This window comes from Gymnoscopelus microlampas, assembly GCF_963454915.1.
Source record: "Gymnoscopelus microlampas genome assembly, chromosome: 14".
Classification (NCBI taxonomy): Eukaryota; Metazoa; Chordata; class Actinopteri; order Myctophiformes; family Myctophidae; genus Gymnoscopelus; species Gymnoscopelus microlampas.
In genome coordinates this window covers 36,047,926-36,071,305 of record NC_139951.1, presented here as the reverse complement: position 1 = coordinate 36,071,305, position 23,380 = coordinate 36,047,926, and the positions used below count along the sequence as shown (strand labels likewise).

At 42.0% G+C, this 23,380-nt stretch overlaps 6 protein-coding genes across 8 annotated transcripts; 5 read left to right on the top strand and 1 right to left on the bottom strand.

Annotated features, from left to right (window-relative positions):
* Positions 1-1,988: 1,988 nt before the first annotated feature.
* samd8 (sterile alpha motif domain containing 8) lies at positions 1,989-6,694 on the bottom strand. Its single transcript, XM_084077988.1, has 6 exons — positions 6,522-6,694; positions 4,560-5,128; positions 3,572-3,667; positions 3,103-3,220; positions 2,836-2,986; positions 1,989-2,611 (listed from the first exon to the last, which is right to left on the bottom strand). The coding sequence occupies exons 2-6, from the start codon at positions 5,114-5,116 to the stop codon at positions 2,295-2,297; spliced, it is 1,239 nt and encodes a 412-aa protein (XP_083934114.1). The 5' UTR covers positions 5,117-5,128; positions 6,522-6,694; the 3' UTR covers positions 1,989-2,294.
* A 1,558-nt stretch (positions 6,695-8,252) lies between these two features.
* On the top strand, positions 8,253-9,528 carry LOC311060184 (dual specificity protein phosphatase 13A-like; the record flags this gene model as incomplete). The annotated part of the gene is made up of 3 exons (XM_084078316.1): positions 8,253-8,386; positions 8,592-8,809; positions 8,976-9,528. 3 exons carry the CDS (start codon positions 8,253-8,255, stop codon positions 9,197-9,199), a joined length of 576 nt encoding a protein of 191 aa, XP_083934442.1. The 3' UTR covers positions 9,200-9,528.
* Position 9,529: 1 nt separating this feature from the next.
* LOC311059781 (dual specificity protein phosphatase 13A-like) lies at positions 9,530-13,032 on the top strand. Its single transcript, XM_084077832.1, has 4 exons — positions 9,530-9,841; positions 10,088-10,305; positions 10,933-11,165; positions 12,957-13,032. Exons 1-3 carry the CDS (start codon positions 9,714-9,716, stop codon positions 11,142-11,144), a joined length of 558 nt encoding a protein of 185 aa, XP_083933958.1. The 5' UTR covers positions 9,530-9,713; the 3' UTR covers positions 11,145-11,165; positions 12,957-13,032.
* A 43-nt stretch (positions 13,033-13,075) lies between these two features.
* On the top strand, positions 13,076-18,818 carry LOC311059780 (dual specificity phosphatase 29-like). Of its 3 annotated transcripts, none has more exons than XM_084077829.1 (4): positions 13,076-13,177; positions 16,487-16,672; positions 17,345-17,565; positions 18,380-18,818. In XM_084077829.1, the coding sequence occupies exons 2-4, from the start codon at positions 16,515-16,517 to the stop codon at positions 18,571-18,573; spliced, it is 573 nt and encodes a 190-aa protein (XP_083933955.1). In that variant the 5' UTR covers positions 13,076-13,177; positions 16,487-16,514; the 3' UTR covers positions 18,574-18,818. The 3 variants fall into 3 exon arrangements, with proteins under 3 accessions (XP_083933955.1, XP_083933957.1, XP_083933956.1); XM_084077831.1 differs by lacking the exon at positions 13,076-13,177 and adding an exon at positions 13,212-13,456; XM_084077830.1 differs by lacking the exon at positions 13,076-13,177 and having other exon boundaries at positions 15,525-16,672.
* Positions 18,819-19,248: 430 nt separating this feature from the next.
* LOC311060183 (dual specificity protein phosphatase 13B-like) lies at positions 19,249-20,338 on the top strand (the record flags this gene model as incomplete). Its single annotated transcript, XM_084078315.1, has 4 exons — positions 19,249-19,319; positions 19,405-19,547; positions 19,751-19,968; positions 20,139-20,338. Exons 2-4 carry the CDS (start codon positions 19,414-19,416, stop codon positions 20,336-20,338), a joined length of 552 nt encoding a protein of 183 aa, XP_083934441.1. The 5' UTR covers positions 19,249-19,319; positions 19,405-19,413.
* A 1,276-nt stretch (positions 20,339-21,614) lies between these two features.
* On the top strand, positions 21,615-23,362 carry LOC311060936 (dual specificity phosphatase 29-like). The gene is made up of 4 exons (XM_084079340.1): positions 21,615-21,706; positions 21,870-22,094; positions 22,510-22,733; positions 22,847-23,362. The coding sequence occupies exons 2-4, from the start codon at positions 21,910-21,912 to the stop codon at positions 23,113-23,115; spliced, it is 678 nt and encodes a 225-aa protein (XP_083935466.1). The 5' UTR covers positions 21,615-21,706; positions 21,870-21,909; the 3' UTR covers positions 23,116-23,362.
* The last annotated feature ends 18 nt before the right edge of the window (positions 23,363-23,380 follow it).

Genomic DNA, 23,380 nt, shown 5'->3' with positions numbered 1-23,380 from the left:
TTGTTTAATCTGTATCCTTCCTGACTGTGTTCTCTGTCCTGATTGGATAAAATTGGTGTCCCGACCTGAAGATGCATTTTCTGTTTATTGAAGAGCTGGATTGACATGGATATGGCAATGAGTACTATCAGAATATTGACCAAAGAAAATCACTTACCCTACCTTTAACTCTTTCTTTTACACATATCAAAACAAAAGATTAGTACCCATTTATGTTTGATTTCAACCTTTTAATGTTGGAAAAAGTGAGACAATTAGTAATGTGGCTACTATGCAAGAGACACACTATCGTGTCACAATCGGTCACAATGGGTGGATCATGGTTTTGTATAATTTAATAAAATTGCAAACATGCCATTAAGACGAAATCAATAACACCATCAGTAACATTATCCTGACATATACCTGCAATTAAAACAGAAGAGCAAACATAGTCAGCAGCATTGTTTTTTTGAGCATTTGGGTGGACATGATGTTATAACTCTGCAAACTAGAGAAATGGTACCTGTAAAAAATAAATAAAAAAGACCTGAAGAAAATAAGTTTGCTTATTTTTATTTCATTCTTTTTTTTCACATGTTGAAATGCAAAGTACCATGTTTGGCGGTTTTAGTCTCTTAAATTTGACAAAATCTACTGAGGCTAATCTGAAGTCGGTTTAAACTTAAAAAGCACATTGTGTTTCAAAGAAATCCATAGTTATGAGCAACTGTAAACATCTTCCTGTCCATGTGCATGTTGCGATAACTTTGTCTATGAAATATAAAAATACCTATCAACATTTACAAAATAAAATAAATTAATACAATTGTATAATAACGTGTTAATACACATACATAGGTATGTGTATGTAACAAATAACACAGAAATATAAATGGTAAATGAACTGCATTTATATAGCGCCATTCTGGTCGACTACTGTAGACCATTCAATGCGCTTTACAATGTACTTCACATTCACCCATTCAGACACACATTCACTCTCTCACACACACACACACACACACACACACACACACACACACAGACAGTGAAGTCAGCCCTGCTCATTGGGAGCAGTTTGGGGTTCAGTGTCTTGTTTAGCGTCTTGCTCAAAGACACTACGACTGAAGCCAGGCGGAGCAGGGGATCAAACCGGTTCCAAGACGGCCGCTCTACCTCCTGAGCCACTGCCGCCGCCGTTACGGGGTCTATTGCCAAGATTGACATCCTGATATGTTCTAATTGGACTGAAGTCATTTACAATTTAAAAAAACAACACCACAGCTACCCAATACTGAACAAAGATGTGGAATAATTACTAAGCAGACAAACTTGGTGTAACATTTCAGTTAGCCTAATTGGCATAAGGAATGATATTTAAGACAATAGAACCTTTGTCATTCCATATTTTTGGCTGATTCTCATATTTTCATGGTATTGCCTGGTCTTTGCTAGGTATAACAAAGAAAAAGCAGGACAACCTAGCAATACAAACAAATAAAATCAAGGTCTGCTGTTTAGCTTGCAATGAGCCATTAATTACTCATTAAGTATTTAGTGACACTGTCAAAAAGGAAAGAAGTTGTAAGGAATACAGACATCTTTGCACTACTTAATGTCAAGCAATGGCAAATAAGTAACACCTGTTGTACAATATTATACGTGTAATATTGCTATGCAGAAGTAAACAACAGTATAAAGTAAATCATTTGTATATTGCTTTTTCCTGTGGTCCACGGTAGATCAATTTGATGATGAATTATAAAAGGGAAAAAAATCAAACTAAAGTTTATGTGCACCTATCCAAAGTTTAACAATCCAAAATCATATTTTCATTAATAAACTGCAGAATAGGAATTGGTAAGATAATGCCTGAGAATATTGCTCTTGTGGTTTCCCTAAACCAGATTAACCAGCAAATTGACAGGGCCTGAAAATTGCAGTAGCTCATCTAACACTGTATGTATCAATACAACAATGGGAAGTTTTTTCCCTTTTCTTAGGGGGGGGTGTAATTCCACAGCATTCACTTTTCAAGTGATGCAAAGGGAATTGATGAGGTTTCTAACAAAACAAGAGGTTTGTGGGTTTTTCGTTTATTTCCCCTCAATATACTGACAGGGGAAGGGCACAAGCAGCTTAAGTCCAAGAACATGAGGAGTTATGGCTCTGTGTACCCACTAAGACCATGGCACTGATAGGATCACATAAGTCGTCTTCGTTGCTCTGGAGTCGCATTAACGAAGATATCACATACCACCACAGTTGGCAACTTGTGTAGTGTAGTCGAAAGAGCACAGGCGCTGCAGTGTCTATCTGTGACTGTCAGACATCATCCTCCTCATCATAGCAGGCCTGGAGAAGGGCCAGCAGTACTCGTTGGGGACAGGCCCATTGACGTTGCACTCAAAGAAGGAGAACATGGGGAACCAGATGCGAGCCCGGCGGCTCTGCTGGTAGGCCCGGGTGTTGGCCAGAGTATGGTAGTACAGGAAGAGCCTGGTTGTGATGTAGAACGCGATGAAGACATCGATGGAGTAGTGTTCGTGGGCGGCCAGGATGAAAAAGATGCCGAACAGGTTCAGGACCCAAGACAAGGTGTGAATGAAGTGCCAGTTCCTTGGAGTGTCTGTTAAAAAGGGGAATACATGTTAGAATTCTGGCACTGGTGTTTGGACATTTAAAACCCCTGTCCCATTGCAAAAACAATACACAACAAAGCACCTTATTGTGCTTCTTATTTCTGTCGTAGTACTGATAAACGACACTGGAGGGCAGCAAAGGTACAATAATTGAGGTACAAAAGGTGCAAAACTTTCTAAATACCGGTGCATAATAGTATAGACTACTCACACTCTGTGACAAAAAAGTTGAGCATGGTTATGACCACAGTGTGACCACTAAACATGTAGTCACCGCATGTGTGAACTCCCGTCAGGGTCATCCCAAAGCCGCTCCATATGGCCACCGCTCGGTGCAGTTTGGCCCACATGTCGCCATACATCTGGAGTTGAGGGAAGAGGGAAATGACAATGTCGTTGACACTTTTACGAATCCCTAACGTCCATCTGATTTGAGTCATTGACTGTTGAAGGGGAACTCAACGTTACGTTACGTTACCTTTCCTGAGCACTGCAGATGCTGTCCAGGTACAGACAGTGAGGTGACAAACATGGTGATGCAACGCAACATGAACACCGTTCCCATGAGGCTGCACAGGCGCCGCAACAGGATCGACCTGCAAGTGACCCGTGACCTCTGTATTATTAATTGAACCAAATAAAATCATACATACTTTCTTGTACAACAAACAGCGAAAAGCGCTGATCTACAAGCTCACAACACGTCGCACCGTCCGTGACAGGCTGTGAGTTTGTAGATTTGCTATTTCTTGCTATATCACTTTCACCTATAAATGACATGCCAGAAATAGGGATGCCAGGTTGAAAGTAGTTAAGTGACATCATACACATCTGGCAGCTTAATCCTTTCCGGTGGCAAGTGATACGGTGAAGTGAAATGGAAAAACAGAAACGGCTGGTGATTTATAATGGTTTTGGCACTGTGACTGGCAGTGATTTTACTCCACCTGTGTTTATGCAGCAGCAGAACCAGCAGCCAGATATTGCAGAGAATCACTCCACATGCCTCGGCCATGGCAAAGGCCCACGGTATTCTAGGCACACTGTTAACAGAAACAAGTGGTTTAAGTCCATTGATGGTGGATGGTAAAATGGTCTGCATTTCTTTGCATTTTATCCAAAACGCTTTACAATGTGCGTTACATTCACCCATTCACACACCGACAATGGAGGCAACCATGCAAGGTACCACCCTCATCGGGAGCAGTTTGGGGTTCAGTGTCTTGCTCAAGGACACTTGGACACGAAGCCAGGAGGAGCCGGGGATTGAACCGGGCTGACGCCAAACGGCCACCCTACCTCCTGAGCCACAGCCGCCCCATTGGCAAGCTACTGTAAGACGACTTGGCAACCAGCTGATTAGTTAATAAAAAAGGTAATGCAAACTTTAAATAGCCTACCAGACTAAATCTCTAAATTTGAAAATAACCCCTTGCAACCGAGTGTGTCCAGTATCACTAAAATGTTATGGGCAAATATCCATTTAGGTGTTAAGACTAGTATCACACAATTCATGCATAATCCTAATCTACAAGGCAAACTATTTACCTCAATTTCAAAAATAAACTGTCAACTTCTATGAGCTCCAGTGGTGTAACCAGGCGACTTGAAGGGAGCTGCCCTGGACAATGTGACTTATAATGACATCTTGCTAAAAGCTATCTGGCATTTTCTTGCAATCAGCAACTCAATTCCATGAATACTGGCCATAAACAACAAGTCACAGCTGTAACTCAAACTAGGCGGCCAGTCAAAAAGAACAAGACAAGAACAATAACAGACGCTTAGATTTTAGAAAGTAGGACCATCACAATAATGATGATATGACATATGATTAAAAATGCAACACTACTATTTGTTGTTCCACTAAGAAAACATCTTAGAGGACTTGACAGAGCAGGTTAAAGTGCCTTCACACCAAAAGTGATAACCCACCTGTCTAAGAAAATATCTGGTAGGGGAGGGTAAGTGCGCATGTCAGGCACCCTCTCATGCACAATGACCATGACAAAGGACGTGAACCCAAAGACGAACACCACATAGATAGAGCTGAGCACAGTTTTCCAGCACTCTGGATCCAGGCGCCTTGTCTGCTGTTTATATTTTCCATTGGTGTACTGGTGATACTCCTCCCCGACCGGCGCCGTGTCGGTGTTGTCACAGTCTCTGCCCGGTTCTCCGTTGCACATCCAGTCTAAACTACCTCCAGGGCCTGTGGGGCTCTGCCCGTCAAAGGGCAGGCCCAGCTCCTCCAGCACGTCAATGTTCTGCTTCTGGAGTTTGCGGACCGACATCATGATCCGCTTAATGTCACCCAGCACCTTGAGCTCCAGGGGTGGCGAGCGGAGATCATACTCGCTGAGGGTCAGTAGGCTGGTGCCGTCCAGTCGATGTTTGTTACACAGCAGGTCTACGTAGTCGCAGAAACCCTCGTCTTTCAGCCACTTGGCCACATGCTTGGTGGTCCACAGACGGACACTCAGCTGGGCCATTTCCTCCACACACTGGAAAAGAATAACAATTTAAGACATCATTCCATATAAGTGCCTGTCAAACATTTGGATTCATCCGTCATGTCAGTATCACTGATTTGCTGACAAGTGTGCAGGAAAAGGCTAGAGGGAAGTAGGCTCTTTTAGTCACATTATTTCCAATGAATCAGCAATACTGGATCCAGTGTGATTGGAGCAACTCAGCAACATAGACAGAAAGTAAACTTTCTAACACAGAAGAAGACAAACAGTGCTGACCAACAGCAGTCAGGCTGAGGATTAGGAAACACACATTGGGAAATGGAATCTATGCAAGGGTTGTTGACAGGCCACACCCTCTATTCACCATTGACACCAATATTGTAGGCAAGAGAGCAGAGGCAGCGCTAGGATGCCAAGTTGCCAACACGTTACATAAAGAGGCTCTAGCGGACTTATTGGTCTATAGCCTTGACCCAAATCCTATTACTCACCTGAACTTGATCCAAGCAGCTCAACTCAGGATCAACACACCTATAGGGCATCTAGATATGCAACCTACATCTTGAATGATATGTAAACATGCAGTGTCTCTCAAGTCTGTCTATACATTACTAAGGACATCATTACCACCCCAGATAAAGCCACACCGTAGCGTTTTAAATAGCATGTCATTTGAAAGATGTAAAGCCTCGTCACGTAAAGTGCCGAAAAGTGTCATCCAATAGTTACTGTGTAAAAGCACGTTACTATCATAGAGGGATGGAACTATTGTGTCACATGCTAACAAGCTAACCAGAGCAGGCCATGTATTAGTCTATCTGACAATGTGCATGAAGCCTGTAGCAATGGTTCTCAAACGTCTTCATGTCAAGGACCCCCAAATTGATACATATTAGCCCGCGGACCCCCATTTGAAAAGGTATGCCAGGCCCAGGGACCCCCAAAATAAGAGACCACGTTTAAGGTTATATAGCAGTGATTCTCAACCATTTAATTTCAAGGAGTACAATTTGATATGCATTATTAGGCCATTTGACCCCCATGGCAAAAAATATGTGGGCCCTCAATCTACACTGAATCATCAACGTTAATGTAACTCTGAGAGTGTACAAATCCATTTGTACTCTCCCTGAGTTACAGACACAAGGGTCCATTTGGTTCCTGACTATCAATCATTTGACTGGGGAGTAGTGGGTACCCCCCTGGAACCCCTTCAAGGACCCCTGGGGGTCCCCGGACCCCACTTTGAGAACCAATGGCCCACAGGGCGGACTGAGATCCCCACCCCACCCAAAACAAAGCCAAACCTCCCCCCATCATCTCACCATATTGGCCTACTAACTAAAGGCTAATTTAGCAGGCTAATGCTAACGCTACAAGTTGCTATGTATTGTCGGAATAGATAAGGTTAAGACTCACTCACCTCCACGCCGCAATGATCAGATGTAACAGGAGCCGATGACGTTGTTAGGTTCGCTAGCTGTATGGCATCATCTCATTGGGATCTGACGAAATCCTGTTGAAACGTGTTGGAATGATCAGTGGAGATTTGTTGGAATTGGAAATCATTTCTCCTTTGAGCCTCTCTCTGGTTAGCATCGGTGTTGCCAGGTTTCGCGAGAGAAACAAGCAACCGGGTCTAGGAAAACCCAAAGCCCAAAAGAAGAAACTACTCAAGCCACGTTAGCACTTTAAACCAATGGTTCTCAAACTTTTTCATGTCAAGGACCCCCAAATGGACACTTATTAGCCCGCGGACCCCCATTTCAAAAGATATGCCAGGGACCCCCATAAGAGAAGATGTTTTACAGCTCTAGCAGTGATTCTCAACCATTTTAATTTCAAGGACCCCCAGTTTGACATGCAATCTATGTCAATTTAACTCTGAGAGTGTGCAAATAGACTGGTTCCATTTGTACACTCTCAGAGTTACAGACCCATAAGGGTCCATTTGGTGCCTAATCTATCATTTAGCTGGGGACCCCCTGGAACTCCCTCAAGGACCCCTGGGGGTCCCCGGACCCCACCAATGCTTTAAACTTTGAATTATGCATCAGCTATTTGAAAATAGCCGATCTACAAGCTCACAACTTGTAGATCTGCTATTTTCAAAACAATCTTGAAAAATGTAGATTATTTTTAAGATGGGGGGGGTCCTTGGATAATGATTACATTATTCATTTGGGGAGACCTTGACGTGAAATATTTTAGAACCACTGCTATAAACAACATTAGGAAACACGCCCAAAAATAAGCAACTACACTATAGAAACAAGCCCCAAAAAAAAACGCAACCCGCAAACTACCAATATTTTCAAGCTTCACGGAAAAACAAGCCCAAAGTCGCTTATAGTAAGCGGACATGGCAACACTTGCTAGCATTCATAGGAGTTAGCTAGCATTGGCATTACTGTTTGACAACACACCAACGTAATACCCCGAAGTGATGCGCAGAATGTATTCAGCTGATCCACTGGCGTTGTTGTCAGTAGTTGTTGGGATACAGTGACGTCTAGTGGTCAGAAGGATGTACTACAGTAGCTGTGCTTACTGTTCTGCAGTGAATGTGTGATTTTTCCCCAACAAAAAAATGTCATGAGCTGTAAATGTTACTCATCTGTCTGTGTCTGTAGCCACGGTATTATACAGAATGAATTTACCATATGAAGATGATGAAATGTTATCAAAATTGTGTAAAATTAATTGTATTTGATTTATTTAGCACAATGTAAAAACAATACAAAAAACAGTACACAGAATATAAAAAGAAAAGTGCCAGGAGGAGGCAAGAAGCCCAAAGGGCTTAAACGAGGCCTCTACCTATGTATAACACAATAAAAATATGAATAGAACATGATTTGTAAACAACAAAATATAAATATAGCCTAGAATTTACAAATAACAATTGCAGTATAAGAATACAAATACAAATCTACAACATATTCAAAATAGTGTGACTCTGGGTCACTCTTTTAAATTTAGACTGGGCTATTAAGGACACCTGTCCTTGTCACTACCAACACGGTTGTAGTAAAGCCCCAAAGGTCTTTGTAAATATAGTGGCTAGAGAAAGCTCACAAGACCTCAAATAGGTCGTTTTATTGTATCAAAGTGTTCTGCAGGGTAGGCCTACAGTGAGAGTGCTCAGTCAGTCATGAGTCTCCAGAAAAATAATCATATCTCCTCTGACACTCCTTCTGTCAAGGACTTGGAGAAAGTTTTGCATAGTGGAAAGAAAAATGGCAATCAAGTGGATGAAGTTTGGCCTGACCTATTCATTGGAGACATGTAAGTTTTGAAATCAGCCTGATTGTTCTTAAAATCCAAGTTAATTCATTTTCCTTCTCCATTATTACAAAGGGAAACCCTGAAGTGCTCTTCAAGGGTGCTGACCGCTCTTTTGTTTTAGACGATTTGGGCCATTCATATTTCAACAACAGATACAGATCATAGGTTTCATTCTGCTCATGCAGGCTGTTTCCTGTACAAACAGGTCAGTTGCTAATGATCGCTATAGCTTATGGAAGCTGGGGATCACTCATGTTCTGAATGCTGCTCATGGGAGGATGCACTGTCAGGGCAGTCATGACTTCTATGGATCCACCGTGGACTACCACGGGGTGCCCGCTGATGACTCTCCATCTTTTGACCTCTCACCTTATTTCTTCCCCTCTGCTGAGTATATACACAATGCACTTGATACGCCTGGAGGTAAATATCCTGCCCCATTGTGTTGATGTTATTATTATTATTAGTAGTAGTCCTATTTATTATTACTAGGCTACTAGTGCTATTCTTATTATTATATTATTATGTGGTTTGGTTCATATTTAATGATCAATTGATGCTTTAGCCAAGGCTTAATCTTGTTCACCAGCTAGGATCATTGTCCACTGTGCTGTTGGGGTGAGCAGGTCTGCTTCCCTGGTCCTGGCGTACCTCATGATCCACCATCATTACTCCCTCCTGGATGCCATCAAGAAGATCAAAGAACACAGGTGGATCTTTCCAAACAGAGGATTTCTGAAACAGCTTCGGGCTTTGGACATGAAATTAAGCACAATGTCTCCAGAAGAAGACACGAGCAAATGTTACACATAAACTACACTGTGTTAAATGTATTTAATCTTAATGAGAATGTCTTTCTGTTGGAGGCAGCTGACAGGATAACCTTTTCTCTGCATCTACAAGTGCTCAATTTTCATTGAGCAGTCAGAGCAGAGAGCTAGCTACATGGGCAATTATATTCTGTTATATAAATGCACTATCAGAGAACACTGTCAGTGATCCAGTACAAGCAGTGCACTTTAACATTTTGTCCATAATTGCATCCAATTATCAGTGCTTATCCGATGATTCATCTGTTTGAGGTTTATTACTAAATTAGAGCCCCAGAGTGGTGTGAAAAACCCAGGCCCAGACTATGTGTTGTGTGCCCCCCTGCATGAGTAATGCTACACGCTAGGTTAAGCACTAAATTGGGTAACTGTCCGGTGACAGCAGATAAACACCTGCTCACTCCGATCATTCTGCACTGGAGTCGACAGAGGGCTGCTATATTCAAACAAACATTTGGACTATAGTAATTGATTTCCGTGGCGGATTTTGAATAAAAATGTCAACCCAGAGAGACAAGAGGAAAGAGTACCTAACTGTGAAGGACTTGCAAAAGGTTTTGGACTCATGCCCACTACAGCTCAATCCAATTGACGAGGTCTGGCCCAATATATACATAGGGAATGTGTAAGTATTCATTTTCTCCTTGATTTATGCCACTTACAGCATGTTGCATGTTAAGCACGTGAAAAATCCATGCATGCAAATGTTATTGAAATTAAACCTCAAAGCTCTTATTGCATAATGGTTCTACTGTGCCTTAGGCAATAGTTCTATTGTAGACAAAAACATTATTTTGACATGAAAAGAATATACTGCCAACAACACATCCCAGCATTCACAACAGCATTTCTTCTCTCCTTGTCTCGTTAGGGCAATAGCCCACAACAAAGCAGCCTTGCAGAACTTAGGTATCACTCATGTATTAAACGCTGCTCACTCCAAGAAAGGCAGCATAGGGGACCAAAGGTTTTATGGCAACGACTTTGTTTATTGTGGCATTCCAGCAGATGACTCCACTCACTTTGACCTGGATGTATACTTCAAACCTGCTGCCGAGTTCATTCACAAAGCACTGAAATCACCTGCTGGTAGGACTCTTCAGACATCTTTCTAATATGAAATAATATGTACATCATTTCAATTACTATACAGCTTTGTATCGTCCATTGGACAATCCAATTATTATGCAGTCCGGCAGTTGTAAAGCAGCCTGACAGAGTCATCTGATGCAAAATATGACCTTTTTCACTTCAATTTCCCGCACATCACTTTTATCCTTTATGTCACTTTATGAATCTTAAATAAACCCATTCATTCGACATCCTGGCATCCCATACTGTCTTTTCAAAGTCACCTGTCATTACAGCACCCAGAACAACTTATAATGGCATGGTGTGACAGGAATACCTTATTTTCAGCCAGCAGTAATAATAAGGGTCTTACCTTGCAGAATGTAAGTCTATAATGTAACCATGGCTCCTTTCAGAGTAGCTTTCAAGCAGAGGACAGGATGGGGATTAATGTGACAGCCAGACCCAGTCTGCAAAGGGACCTTAAATGAACAAAGGCAATGAATTGTGGACTCTATTTTTAGCCCACAGTGGGGGAAAAGAAAGGCCACAGTTTTGAAGCGGGCAGTCATGTATGATATTAATAAGATGGAGCTTTCTCGCTAATCTGTCCTTCACGTCCCTCTCATCTTCTCCCTTCTGCAGGAAAGGTTCTGGTGCACTGCATCGTGGGAATGAGCCGGTCATCTACCTTGGTGCTGGCGTACCTGATAATCTACCACCACATGCCCCTTAAGCGGGCCCTCCAGAAACTGGTCCAAAAGAGACCCATCTATCCCAATAAGAATTTCCTGGCATTGCTGTTGGACCTTGATCTTCAGTTGACGAGAAAAAAGAAAACATGCTGTCTCCTCTAACGTCGGGGGCCATTTGCACGTGTAAGGAAAATGTCTTAGCAAACATGTTGTGTAGCTGCTGAACCAGGCACCACAAATCAAGAACGGTGAACAATAGTGAATGATATGGATACTAAGGGACTATGGTTCTTACTTAAAAGACGACGTCACCCATTTTCAACCTATCTTCATATAATTGGTGCTCACTAATGCTCATGACAAAATGGTAAAAAACACTAAATCTACTCGGTCTGTGTCTCATAGGAGGGCTGTGGTCACTTGAGAAACCCGCCTACCAGTGACATCATCGTTAGGCAGGGTTTTCTTTTAAAACAAGATTTCAATGTTTATATTTGGATTTTTAATAACGCAAGAACAATGGTTCCCGTTATAGCATGCTAACTTTCCAAGAATATAAAGCCTGCAGTTTCTATTAACTTGGATTCACCATCGATGATGTCACTGGTAGGCGGGTTTCTGAACTGTCCACAGCTGCCATCTGAGACACAGACCAAGTAGACAAAAATGCTATCATATTGTAATGAGCATTAGTGAGGACCAATTAAATGAAGATGAAAATGGTTGAAAATGGGTGAAGTTGTCCTTCAAGTGTTGAAACATCCATTCATTGAGCTTGTGAGATGGCCTATTATTCAGCAACTCGTTACTGTGTTACAGCAAAACTGACCAAAGGAAATGCTTGACTGTACATTGCATTTTTAGTCTGGTGGCACGTCCTTGGAAATGTAATGATAATGTGCAACGGAAACTAGAAATACCAGCATCACGGTTGTATGCCTCTGCCAACCAGTTGCAGTCTACATCCATGGCTGTCCAGACTCCAGACTGATATAATACGTATGTGTGGAAGTCTTTGAAGTCATTTTAATAAAAGGTATTAAGTGTATTATTTGGCATCATGGCAAAGCTTCAATTATATTTGAAGCATTGCATTCATATAACGGATAACAAAACATTATGTAAAATGAGATACATTGTCACACCATTATCAAAAGGATAAGCCCAAAAAAGCCAGCGGATGATTTCCATTGCGGTGCTTTCATAATCTGTTCTTGAGTTATGGTATTAAATAATGGCCAGACATGTGTTTTTGCAAAATGTTTGTGAGGTCTCAGTGACCTTGGCCGCTGACCATCAAATTCTCATCAGTTCATCCTTGAGTCCAAGTGGAGTTTTGTGTCAGATTCCACAAAATTCCATGCAGGCGTTGCTGAGATACCACATTCATGAGAATGGGATGGACGTGACCACCAAAATGTTCACTTCTTATTACACATTTGGGAGAAATGTTGTCATGTTTTGTTAGGTCACAGTGATCTTTGACCACCAAATTAAAATGTGTTCATCCTGACATTGCATTCACAGGAATAGAAAGTCTGTACGGACGGACGGACGGGCGTACAGACCCAGACCCAAACTCATAACATAATAATCAAAACAATTGGGTCAACGAAAATGGTTTGCATTTTCGAGAAACAGCAGTCAACATCTGTATCTCACCTTTCGAGTTGCATAAGATTATGTTTCACGAGGAAATTACATTCAACACATTTCTAGGTATGTTGTTTGACGTTGCAAACACAAGTGATCATAAACAGTTAAAGTGGACCTGTACGTCTGTCCTTCTGCGTTCTCTCACAACAACAAAAAAATCAATACACAGACGAGTGAGATCAAGAAATTTGTTCACTGATGTCATTAAGTGCACAAACGTGGATTGCAGTATTTCTCTTTGGAGAGCAATAAGTGTGTGTGGCAAGCACGAGCACAAGTAGCACCTCTGATCTAATTCTCCTGCTTTTGAACAACCAGTGTGCCAGCCCACTCTCTCTCTCCCTGTGCTGGTGGCTCAGATAACGGTTGAGGAATGCAGAGGATGATGCCAGGATTATTTTGAGCCGAGATTCAGATGTTAAAAAAGGAAAAAAGGTTATGGGGTAGATTACCGAGGAGAGGGCTTGACAGCGCTGCTGTCAACCTGCACGTTGCTCTTTGCAAGGGAGAGACCCTGACAGACACCATTTCAGTCCAAGGCAAGTGTGTCTACTAACAATGTTATACTTAGGAGAGGTGTTGGAGATATAGGCCTATACGCCTGCGTTGTATGGCATTATATAGAGTAGGTATGTAGAAAACACAATGTATAGATTTACATATTTCCTTCATTTGCAAGTTAAACATGTTTGTAAAAAATCCTTTTTACACGAGTATGTGTTTTTATTGTGCTGAAATGCATGATGGATCATCCGCACTCTTCTTTTATTAATTTTGCTCCACAAATCTAGACGAGCCGCATCCCCAAGGCAAAAGAGGTAAGTGTAATACATAAACCCAGCAGGAGAAGGCCTGGAGGAGGTAAAAAAAAAAGGAAGAAAATAGCCATTTTTATTTGCCCTCCATGTTAACCGTGGGCACTTTCCCATACGTAGCATCTTTAATTACACAGAAGTAGAGCAGGAAGGACAGGTTAGCCTAAGGGGGGTGGGGGTGGGGGGGTATGAAAGCGGAGCTGCAGCTCAACATGTGCACGAGGGAAATCAGTTGTGTGCCCTGACCGTGGGAGGGGAGGGTTGTACTTATAGATCAATGAAGAGAAAGAAGTGCCTCCAGGTACTCCAGGCACATGTGTTGCACTTGCACACAGACACACGTTGCCTTCACCTTTTAAGATTCATACTTACACATGCAAGAGCGCTCACACATGCCAAGTGCACATGTTTCTTTATTTATTTATTTATTTAACCACTTCAGCCATATTTCAAAAAGAGCAAAGACAGCCGATTTACAAGCTCTCAACGTGTTGCAATGCAGTGCATTGTGAGCGTGTATGCAGTGCATGCAATCTTTATTTGTTACAATTTTGGGAAATGTTCGCCTACAATGACATGCCCCAAACAGGGACAGTACTTATAGATCAATGAAGAGAAAGAAGTGCCTCCAGGTACTCCAGGCACATGTGTTGCACTTGCACACAGACACACGTTGCCTTCACCTTTTAAGATTCATACTTACACATGCAAGAGCGCTCACACATGCCAAGTGCACATGTTTCTTTATTTTTTTATTTATTTAACCACTTCAGCCATATTTCAAAAAGAGCAAAGACAGCCGATTTACAAGCTCTCAACGTGTTGCAATGCAGTGCATTGTGAGCGTGTATGCAGTGCATGCAATCTTTATTTGTTACAATTTTGGGAAATGTTCGCCTACAATGACATGCCCCAAACAGGGACAGCAGGTTGAAAGAGATTAGCCTAATCTCGGTTTCTTAGCAAATACACATGTTCTTGATATGCACAGGCGAACAGGCCCGTCCAGTATGTGCCTGAAGCCTCCCTCGTGTGTCTGTGCACACACACACACACACACACACACACACACACACACACACACACACACACACGTGTGTATATGTATATATATGTGTGTGTGTGTGTGTGTGTGTGTGTGTGTGTGTGTGTGTGTGTGTGTGTGTGTGTGTGTGTGTGTGTGTGTGTGTGTGTGTGTGTGTGTGTTCAGTTCAAAGCCTTTCAGGGCGATACAGAGAGAGACGGATAAAGCCATCAAGATGTTTGAGTGCAGCGCCATATGCCACAGTAGCTTTTACAAAAGGTCACTGAAACAGATTCAGTCTCAGTGACTCATCTCTATGGACATGACAATAATTCTCAAAACCCCACTCCTGAGCAGTACATTATAGATCCATTTACACTTCATCGTACGTCAGTGTCACGTTGAAAATAGCAGATCAACAAGCCTGTAGATTTGCAATTTTCAGCGTCGGACACGGCTGTACAAGGGAGCATAATATAGACAGTAAGTCTCCGTGCACCAGCGGAATGAGAAGAGGCAGACGAGCTGCCTTCGGTTTCTTTACAGTGACAGTGCACACAACATTTGTATGATCTCAGCCTGGAGCAGAATCACACAGCTGCCTAAATGGATGCAAATGTATACAATATGCATACCAATGAACACCGATGCCCAGTGTATCAATTGAAAATGCACAGGTTGGGCTTGCCTGGAGGAAATGAAAAGCTGAAGTTTATAGGCATTGAATACCAATCTACTTTATCTCAGGAACGAGGGTGGTTTGCCAAGCATAACTGTATTGAAGCAGCTCAATGAGAACCACATAATACTGTGACATCATGCCTTCGAGATGATCTTTACTGTAACTAGTGTCAAATAAAGCCTGTTGTTCATTGATGACAGATTCAGATGGTGTCTGAAAAGATACTTGTGAATAAATAAATAGATATAATAATAATAAAATAGTTTAACACAATAGTTTAACACGTGCCAAAACCGTATATATACGTTTTTTGCAATACTTACACGGAGTGCCAAAACCGTATATATACGGTTTTTGAAAAAAAAGAAATTTTGAAAAAAAAAAAATGTTTTCAAAAAAAAATGTTTTCAATTTTTTTTTTTTTTTACCTTCTAAGCACCAGGAGATATCATTTTCCGAAGATTATGACTCCAATCCACTTTCTGGTTAACTTATGACTTCAAAATCCTGTATCTCGGCTCCTAAAAAATGGTTAAAAAGTCCTGGCACTCAGTGTACTCTGTTTTAAAAAAAAACTGGCACCCAATGTGTTAATAACACAGCATCATCGTAATCTTTGCATTAGTTGTGTAAAGCATGAACTTAACCCATTAAGACCTGGAACTGTGTAATTTTTTGATTTGAGCTAAAAAGCATTATTTTACACTTTGGGCTATTCAAAAATAGAAGATATACAAGCTCATAGCGCGGCACCGAGCGCCGCGCTACGAGGTTGTAGATCTGCTATTTTTTTAAATTTGTGAAAATGTGAGCAAATCTTTGAATATATATATTTTTAAAGCAAACATTTTTAACTCAAATCTTTGCTTCATGGGGGTCCCTGGAACAAAATATTTTGATGGGGGTCCGTGGCCAAATACATATCATTTTGGGGGTCCTTGACATGAAAAAGTTTGAGCACCACTGATATAGAAACATACGTTTTTCAGAATACTGTTGGGATTTAGGAGACATGTAGAATCGCCTCAGGTCTCAATATTAACCACCCACCAAAAAGAGGGAACATAAAATATGCTTAGTCAATGAGGCAAAGTACAACACAACTATTATGTAATTACTAAGGACATTTTTTACGTGTTGCCATTATTCTCTGTTTGTACAGTGCAGATTTCATCAGATGTCATTTTGTGCACTATTGATGATGGACAAATCTCTGTCCCTACTCCCTGCAAAGGATACTGGTTCTGGTTCAAAATCACTGTTGAATTCTATGACACTTCAGCGTCCTCCTAACATGCGGTCATTGCGGTGCCTCTCTCTGTGCCAGGTCAAGCCAGACGCTGGGACAACCAGACATGCCCAGACTAGGTATCAGCTGTTTGGCCAGCCCTGAGGGGGCAGATGGCAGGTACGAGACACCCTCAGCTTCAGAGCTTCGGAGGCTAATGTGGACGAAGCCAGGGACCAGTGGCCACCTGGATGAGGTCCAACCCCGGATCTATATAGGAGACATGTGAGGCCGTGCAGTAATTTGAATGTTACCATCAGTGGTGGAAAAAGTACAAAAATCTTGTACTAAAGTAAAAGTATCAATACTGCAATGTAGACATACTCCATTACAAGTAAAAGTCCGGAATTAAAAATGTACTTGAGTAAAAGTACGAAAGTATTGGCATCAAAATATACTTAAAGTACTGAAAGTAGAAGTACTCAATATGCAGAATGTCACATGTCAAGTCTACAAAATGTAGCCTATAAATATATTTTGAAAATAGCTGATCGACAAGCTCACGACGCGCCGCGATGCGGCACGTTGTGAGCTTGTAGATCCGATATTTTCAAACAGCAAAAATATATAGAGAGCTTAAGTGGTTAATGTATGTTTAGTAATAAAAATCAAAATCTACAAAGTAAGTTTTCAAATAATTGTAGTGGAGTAAAAGTACAATATTTGCCTCTGAGAAGTGGAGTAGAAGTAAAATTATTGAAAATTGGAAATATTCCACCAAAGTAAAAATACCTCAAAATTGTACTTAAGTACAGTACTTGAGTAAATGTACACCACTTTACACCACCGCTTACCATAGGATTCTGCACCCCATCCTGTTTACTGTCTGTGGAAACAGGAATACTGTCATGCCACTGTGCCCTGATCTAAGCTGACAGATAATGCTTTCTTCATTAGGTATGCAGCCAAAGACAAGAGGACACTCCTGGCTCACAGCATCACCCATGTTCTGAACGCTGCAGATGGCAAGTTCAATGTCAACACGGGGGCAAGCTTCTACAGAGACACAAATATCACTTATCATGGAGTGGAGGCTTTTGACTCGGCGACCTTCAAATTGAGTCCCTTCTTCTACCCAGCAGCCAATTTCATCAAGAATGCCCTGAGCTCGCCCACAGGCAAGGAGGTTTCACCATCATGTCTCTCATCTTTTTTTCTTTTTAATGAACTTTGGGAAGACATTATTCCTGCGCAGATAATTTCAGCTAACATTTGTCAGTCAATTCCCATTACAGCAGCCCTCGTTGTAACAGTCGTTAAAATGCAAATCAAACTCAAAACATAGCCTAATATCAAGCTAATATCTTTCCTCCGCAGTAATCTCCTCATAAGCTGAGACCTTGGACAGGAAAATTGGTTTTAAATGGATTGCCCCGGTAATTTGTAAGCAACACTTTCATTGGACATGGAAATTACACAATTATGTTTGTGGCCCATGCCACTGCTGTTATGCAAAGTGCAGGCGGTATCAGACATGACAGTAATAAGATGAGGCCGCCTCCTTCACATGCTGGCTGATCGGGGGCTCCAGTGTGTGGCGGGGCCTACAATAATCCCCAGTAGAAATACACAGGCACCAAGACAGTTCAATTACGCGCTCCTGTGGGCCCTAATCCTTGGCCATGATAAGGAACCAGGGATTACCATGTGTTGAAACATTTATTGCAACATTGTTGCAAACTTTTAGGCAGTAGTTAAAAGTACACCACTCTGTGATGTGAATGGCCTTTAATCCACAAAGGAATTAGAAATTAGACAGTTGGGGGTGGGGGAAAGAAAGAAAACGAACAACAATAGTCCATTGGTTGTTCCTTAACCTGGAAACTGGCAGAAAACGAGACGTGGAGCCACTAGGGATTGGCTGAGCTCCGAGCTGAGGCATAAGGGAAGACACAGAATACAACAAAAATGTTGTTTGTTTTGGTTTTCCAGGTAAAGTGTTGGTGCACTGTGCGATGGGGATGAGCCGTTCTTCCACCTTGGTACTGGCCTACCTGGTGATCCATGAGAACATGACCCTTGGGGAGGCTATCAAAGCCGTCAGCACCAACAGAAACATATCCCCCAACGAGGGATTCCTGGAGCAACTGCGAGAGCTCGACAAAAAACTCCACAGCCAGGGATGATGACAGAGGTCTAGAGACATATTACATGGACGTAACATACCACAGATATGACTGTGATTATGGCTCTGACTTTTGATTACCATATCAACCACCTATCGTGCTAACTATTTTCTGCTATGTAGAGGTACATAAATAATGTATGTAAGATGATAAGAATGCAAAGATTTGTATATACTAATTTGTAGTATATTTTATTGCATTGTAGTTTTTCCATTAAAACCTTTAAGGACACTGTGTGAATTGATTAAAGCAATTAATATTACAATGATGCATCTATTCCCGTACTTGATTAATACGACTGCTCTATTTACAGTATCACTGGCTTTGAATGGACTCCACAAATAGAGAAGTAAAGAGAGAAGTAATTATGAATAATTCTGTAGAATGGCGCGATGCAATTATAACATCTATTAGACACAGTGGAGCAGTACTGTGGTACAACTTGTCACAACACATGGCTTCTGTCAAATACACAGGAGGCAAAAAATAGCCTATATGCTCCTCCTGCTCAGGTCCAGACATACTCAGCTGTCCCTCTCCAACATGCAGGGAAATGCCAACCGTGTACAGCAGTGGTATTTACTAACTCAGGAGTGAATCAGAGCAAGCTCACCCAATAACGATATAATTTACTGCAGTTCCCCTTCTAATGCCTCCAGACTAACTACAAGTAAAACAAACTAGAGAGGAGGAAATGGATAAATAAAATAATAAATTACAAGCACAGTGAATCAAGCTCTCCCTACGTAAGTACTCCAGTTATTCTGCCGTTGCACAGTTTGGAGATAATAATTTGCTACTGTTACACAACTAAGAGTTGTCTCTCTGAAGGAATCAAGTATGAGCCAAGGGGAGGAGACAGGCTACCAGACACCACTGCCCACCTCTGATCTGCTGCTCAGTCTTCTGCTGATAGACAGACGACCCACAGGTGCTGTCAATGAGGTTTGGCCCCACCTCTACATTGGAGATGCGTAAGTGGCACTCTCACCTCTGGATTGAATTATTATAACATGACAATCTGAGTGCAAAGACAATTCACATGAATTAACATGATATATCTAAAGTCATTAGTTTTCTATCACCACATTAGAAATTTGACTAGGCTTGCCACAGACAAATTCATTACATTATTTCTTTAACCCGACACTGCATGTTCACTCTGTGTCATTTGCAGGGCTACTGCTCAGGATAAATCCCTATTAGTGAGTTTGGGAGTAACCCATGTACTGAATGCTGCAGATGGGCCCGAGCAGATTGACACCGGGCCACATTTCTATGTAGGCACTGACATACTTTATCATGGCGTGGCGGCACCAGACCGCAGAGACTTTGACTTGAGCCCATTCTTCACACCAGCTGCTGATTTCATTCACAACGCTCTGGTGCAAAAAGGTATGAATCCGCTTGAACAATAGGTCCTGGCAATTCTGGTGCACTTTTGCCATCATGCAACGATGCCACAATGTTGGGCCAATGTTTTAAACCAAATACCAGAGTGGTACAAACATAAAACCTCTTAAAAACTAGACGGTTAACGTGATGTTTGTCTTTGGCCCCTGCAGGTAAGGTACTGGTCCACTGTGCCAGGGGAATCAGCCGCTCTGGTACTCTTGTGCTGGCTTTCCTCATGATTAAACAAGGACTGAACCTTGTTGAGGCTATCAAGGTCGTTTGCAGGCACAGAAACATCCTCCCAAATTCTGGATTTCTGAAACAGCTCTGTGAACTGGACCAATCTTTGGCGCTGAAGAGCATAAAGTGATATTATGCAAAAGAGATGTGACTGTTATTTAGACTTCAGATTTAGATTTTGTATCAACAGCACATTAAATTCCCAAATGTTGTTTACTTGTTTGTTTGCGTGAGCCATACCAGATATGATGCACACTAGACAGTACGCTTCTACCCTTGAACGACACACATGCAGTATATATCTATAAATAAACAATGCTCCACTTGGCACTTATACGTATTCACTCAAAATGCTGTCTAAACCATTGGAATCTAGTATTAAAACTGTGATGTCTTGTCTTAAGAGAGGTATATGGTATGAGATGACAGAAATATGCCAGGGTGGTTCAGAGCATGTATACAGATTCAGGTCAGACTTTGAGAAGAGATGAAACGGTGAAGCCATCTTAATCAGAAATGCTCTCCAGAGCGCACACACGCATGCGCGCGTACACACACGCATGCACACACACACACACACACACACACACACACACACACACACACACACACACACACACACACACACACACACAGAGAGAGATGCTGTCAAAATAAAAGGAATTGGATATCATAGGTCTAATGATTTCACTGTCAGAATGAATGATGGCAGAGCATGAAGATATGAGGGAAAAATAAAGGATTTTGATGGTGTGAAAACTCTGTCTGACATGTTACCAGCTTCATCCAGTCGTTCAGCAATACAGTTATCATCACACTCTCACTTTGGGGGCTTGCATTTAGATCAGCGATTGGACCATGCATATCAGATAACAGAGAGAATCAAAGGCATGTGCCGTCTTGTGCGAAAATCTCATCTGTCTAACAATCTGACACATTCACAGTCCCTCTTTACCCCCGAGAGCCCCAAAGAAAACGCAGAGCATCCTCAAAGACCATTGTGTGAGGCAGAGCTTTCTCACAGCACGATGCACAGTTTCTCTCTCCTTCAGCTGGAGATATTATGCAGAAAGGCTGCAAGAAAACTGACACAATTTCAAAGAATCACTCATATGGCTGAGCAGAGGCTTGCTATGCCCCGTTCACTCCAGTGAATATGGGCATCCTTTGGCAACTGCAAAGTCTGGATAAGTACAGCTTCCTGCCAGTGTGCCAGCAGCAGAGATTAGAGTTGTGTGTGTTTAGAAGTTGATGGCAGGGACTGGGTGGAAGGTTTCCCTACAGGCAACAGGCTCGGCAGCCAAGGTCAGGGACCTGCCACATCACAGCCCTAAAAATATCCCCTCCATTTGATGCCCGTCACAGACCAGTTATACAATCTCTGCCCCCAACTCAAGCCTGCCTGAATTAACTTGGTCCATGTTTTCAAGGACCGCCTGACAACACGCTGTCAAAACTCAATAAAAACAAATTCTCCGCATCCAGAAGGAAAATAAAGGTGAGTTGTACTTTGTGATGATGTTGCCTACTGCAGTTGAATGAGAAAAGTAAAAACTTTAATCAATGTATGCCATTTTATTTAAAAAACAAACAAAAATGGAGGCACTGAGGGAAAAGGTTTCTGTGGCATATCAAATCAGCATTTTCTTTCGCCCCTCAAGATGATGCATCATGTGTGAAAGAAAGCTATTGTGAGGAAAAATGGCTTCTCGCAGTTCAAAGACTGGCGTGAAGATAAATGTGGCAAAGGCAGCAGCAGAGTCACTGGTTCCTCAGGATGAATATGTCACACCTGGGGGCTATGAGCTGGATAAAATTCTGAACCGTGGCAGCGTGGAATACACTCATGTCAATGAGGTCTGGCCTAACGTCTACATCGGGGATGAGTAAGTACATCTAACTTTTGCAATTAGACTATTACACTAAGATGACGCTTTTGAAGCCTTACGCACTTAAGCCTTATTTTACCCAGTGAATGTTTTTACCCAAAATAGCCGATCTACAAGCTCACAACATGTCGCAATGAGCTTGTAGATATGCTGTTTTTGCTATTTTAGTTTAGAAAATCTTACGGACACCAGGTTGAAGGTGTTTAAAATGGTTTGAAAACACTGCTGACACGGTTTAGTTTTGAAAAGTTCTGGACATGCAGGAACGGACACTTTTGACAAGGGTAGCTTACAAAGAAGGTATAGGCGCCTTGGGATTCAGCGGTCGTGAGCTAGTACAATGCTTGGTTTAAAAATGTAATGATGTGTTTCAATATTTGAAATGTTAATACTCACATAATTTTTTTCGCAGACAGACTGCAAAAGACAAGTCCAATCTGAAGAATCTGGGCGTGACCCACATCCTCAATGCGGCCGAGGGGACATGGAACAACGTGGACACAGGAGCCGGGTACTACAGTGACATGGACATCGTCTACCACGGGTTGGTGGCCGAAGACGTCACCACCTTTGACCTCAGCCAGTACTTCCTCTCTGCCGCCCAGTTCATTGATGAAACCCTGAGCAACCCGCATAGTAAGACAATACACTCATTAACTACATGCAGAGCCATGCCTTAACAAATTGATTTTTTGGGTGAGGGATGTTGGTCTTTTTTTTTAAACGACATGTCATTTATGTGTTGACAGATATACTGTTGGTGCACTGCGTGATGGGACGAAGTCGTTCTGCCACCATCTTTCTGGCCTACCTGATGATCTGCAAAGACATGACCGTGGTCGACGCCATCGACCACGTGAAAAGACGCCGGCGCATCATACCAAACTGGGGCTTTCTAAAACAATTAAGAGAGCTGGACACTTTCCTCTTGGAGCAAAAGGAAGGCCGCACAGAGGGACATGAATGTGACGGGGTGAAGGATGACCTCGACAACAGCAGCTCACCCTGCGTCCCATAGGAAGCATTTCATTTGGATTAGTCCCACACAAATTCTGTACTGTATAAAAGAGGAGGCGACGGGACTATAGAATCAAAAGTCTACCAACGTTAACCACTTTCACTATTCATCGTACTACTTCATCGTACGACAAATAGTGAAAATAGCCAATCTACAAGCTCACAACACATCACATCTAGATCAGCTATTTTAGCCAATGACTTGTCCAAACAGTGATGCCAGACTGAAAGTGGTTTAAATAGCAGCACAGAACTATGGAGGATAA

Coding starts and splice junctions, on each gene's coding strand:
- samd8 (XM_084077988.1), bottom strand. CDS start 5,116: ATGGCCCAGCTGAGTGTCCGTCTGTGGACCACCAAGCATGTGGCCAAG. Junction 3,668..4,559: donor CCAGATATTTTCTTAGACAG/GTGGGTTATCAC, acceptor TTCTGTTAACAG/TGTGCCTAGAATACCGTGGG. Junction 2,612..2,835: donor CAACTTTTTTGTCACAGAGT/GTGAGTAGTCTA, acceptor CCTTTTTAACAG/ACACTCCAAGGAACTGGCAC.
- LOC311059781 (XM_084077832.1), top strand. CDS start 9,714: ATGTCAACCCAGAGAGACAAGAGGAAAGAGTACCTAACTGTGAAGGAC. Junction 9,842..10,087: donor AATATATACATAGGGAATGT/GTAAGTATTCAT, acceptor TTGTCTCGTTAG/GGCAATAGCCCACAACAAAG. Junction 10,306..10,932: donor AGCACTGAAATCACCTGCTG/GTAGGACTCTTC, acceptor TCCCTTCTGCAG/GAAAGGTTCTGGTGCACTGC.
- LOC311059780 (XM_084077829.1), top strand. CDS start 16,515: ATGCCCAGACTAGGTATCAGCTGTTTGGCCAGCCCTGAGGGGGCAGAT. Junction 16,673..17,344: donor CGGATCTATATAGGAGACAT/GTGAGGCCGTGC, acceptor TTTCTTCATTAG/GTATGCAGCCAAAGACAAGA. Junction 17,566..18,379: donor TGCCCTGAGCTCGCCCACAG/GCAAGGAGGTTT, acceptor TTGGTTTTCCAG/GTAAAGTGTTGGTGCACTGT.
- LOC311060936 (XM_084079340.1), top strand. CDS start 21,910: ATGGCTTCTCGCAGTTCAAAGACTGGCGTGAAGATAAATGTGGCAAAG. Junction 22,095..22,509: donor AACGTCTACATCGGGGATGA/GTAAGTACATCT, acceptor TTTTTTTCGCAG/ACAGACTGCAAAAGACAAGT. Junction 22,734..22,846: donor AACCCTGAGCAACCCGCATA/GTAAGACAATAC, acceptor ATGTGTTGACAG/ATATACTGTTGGTGCACTGC.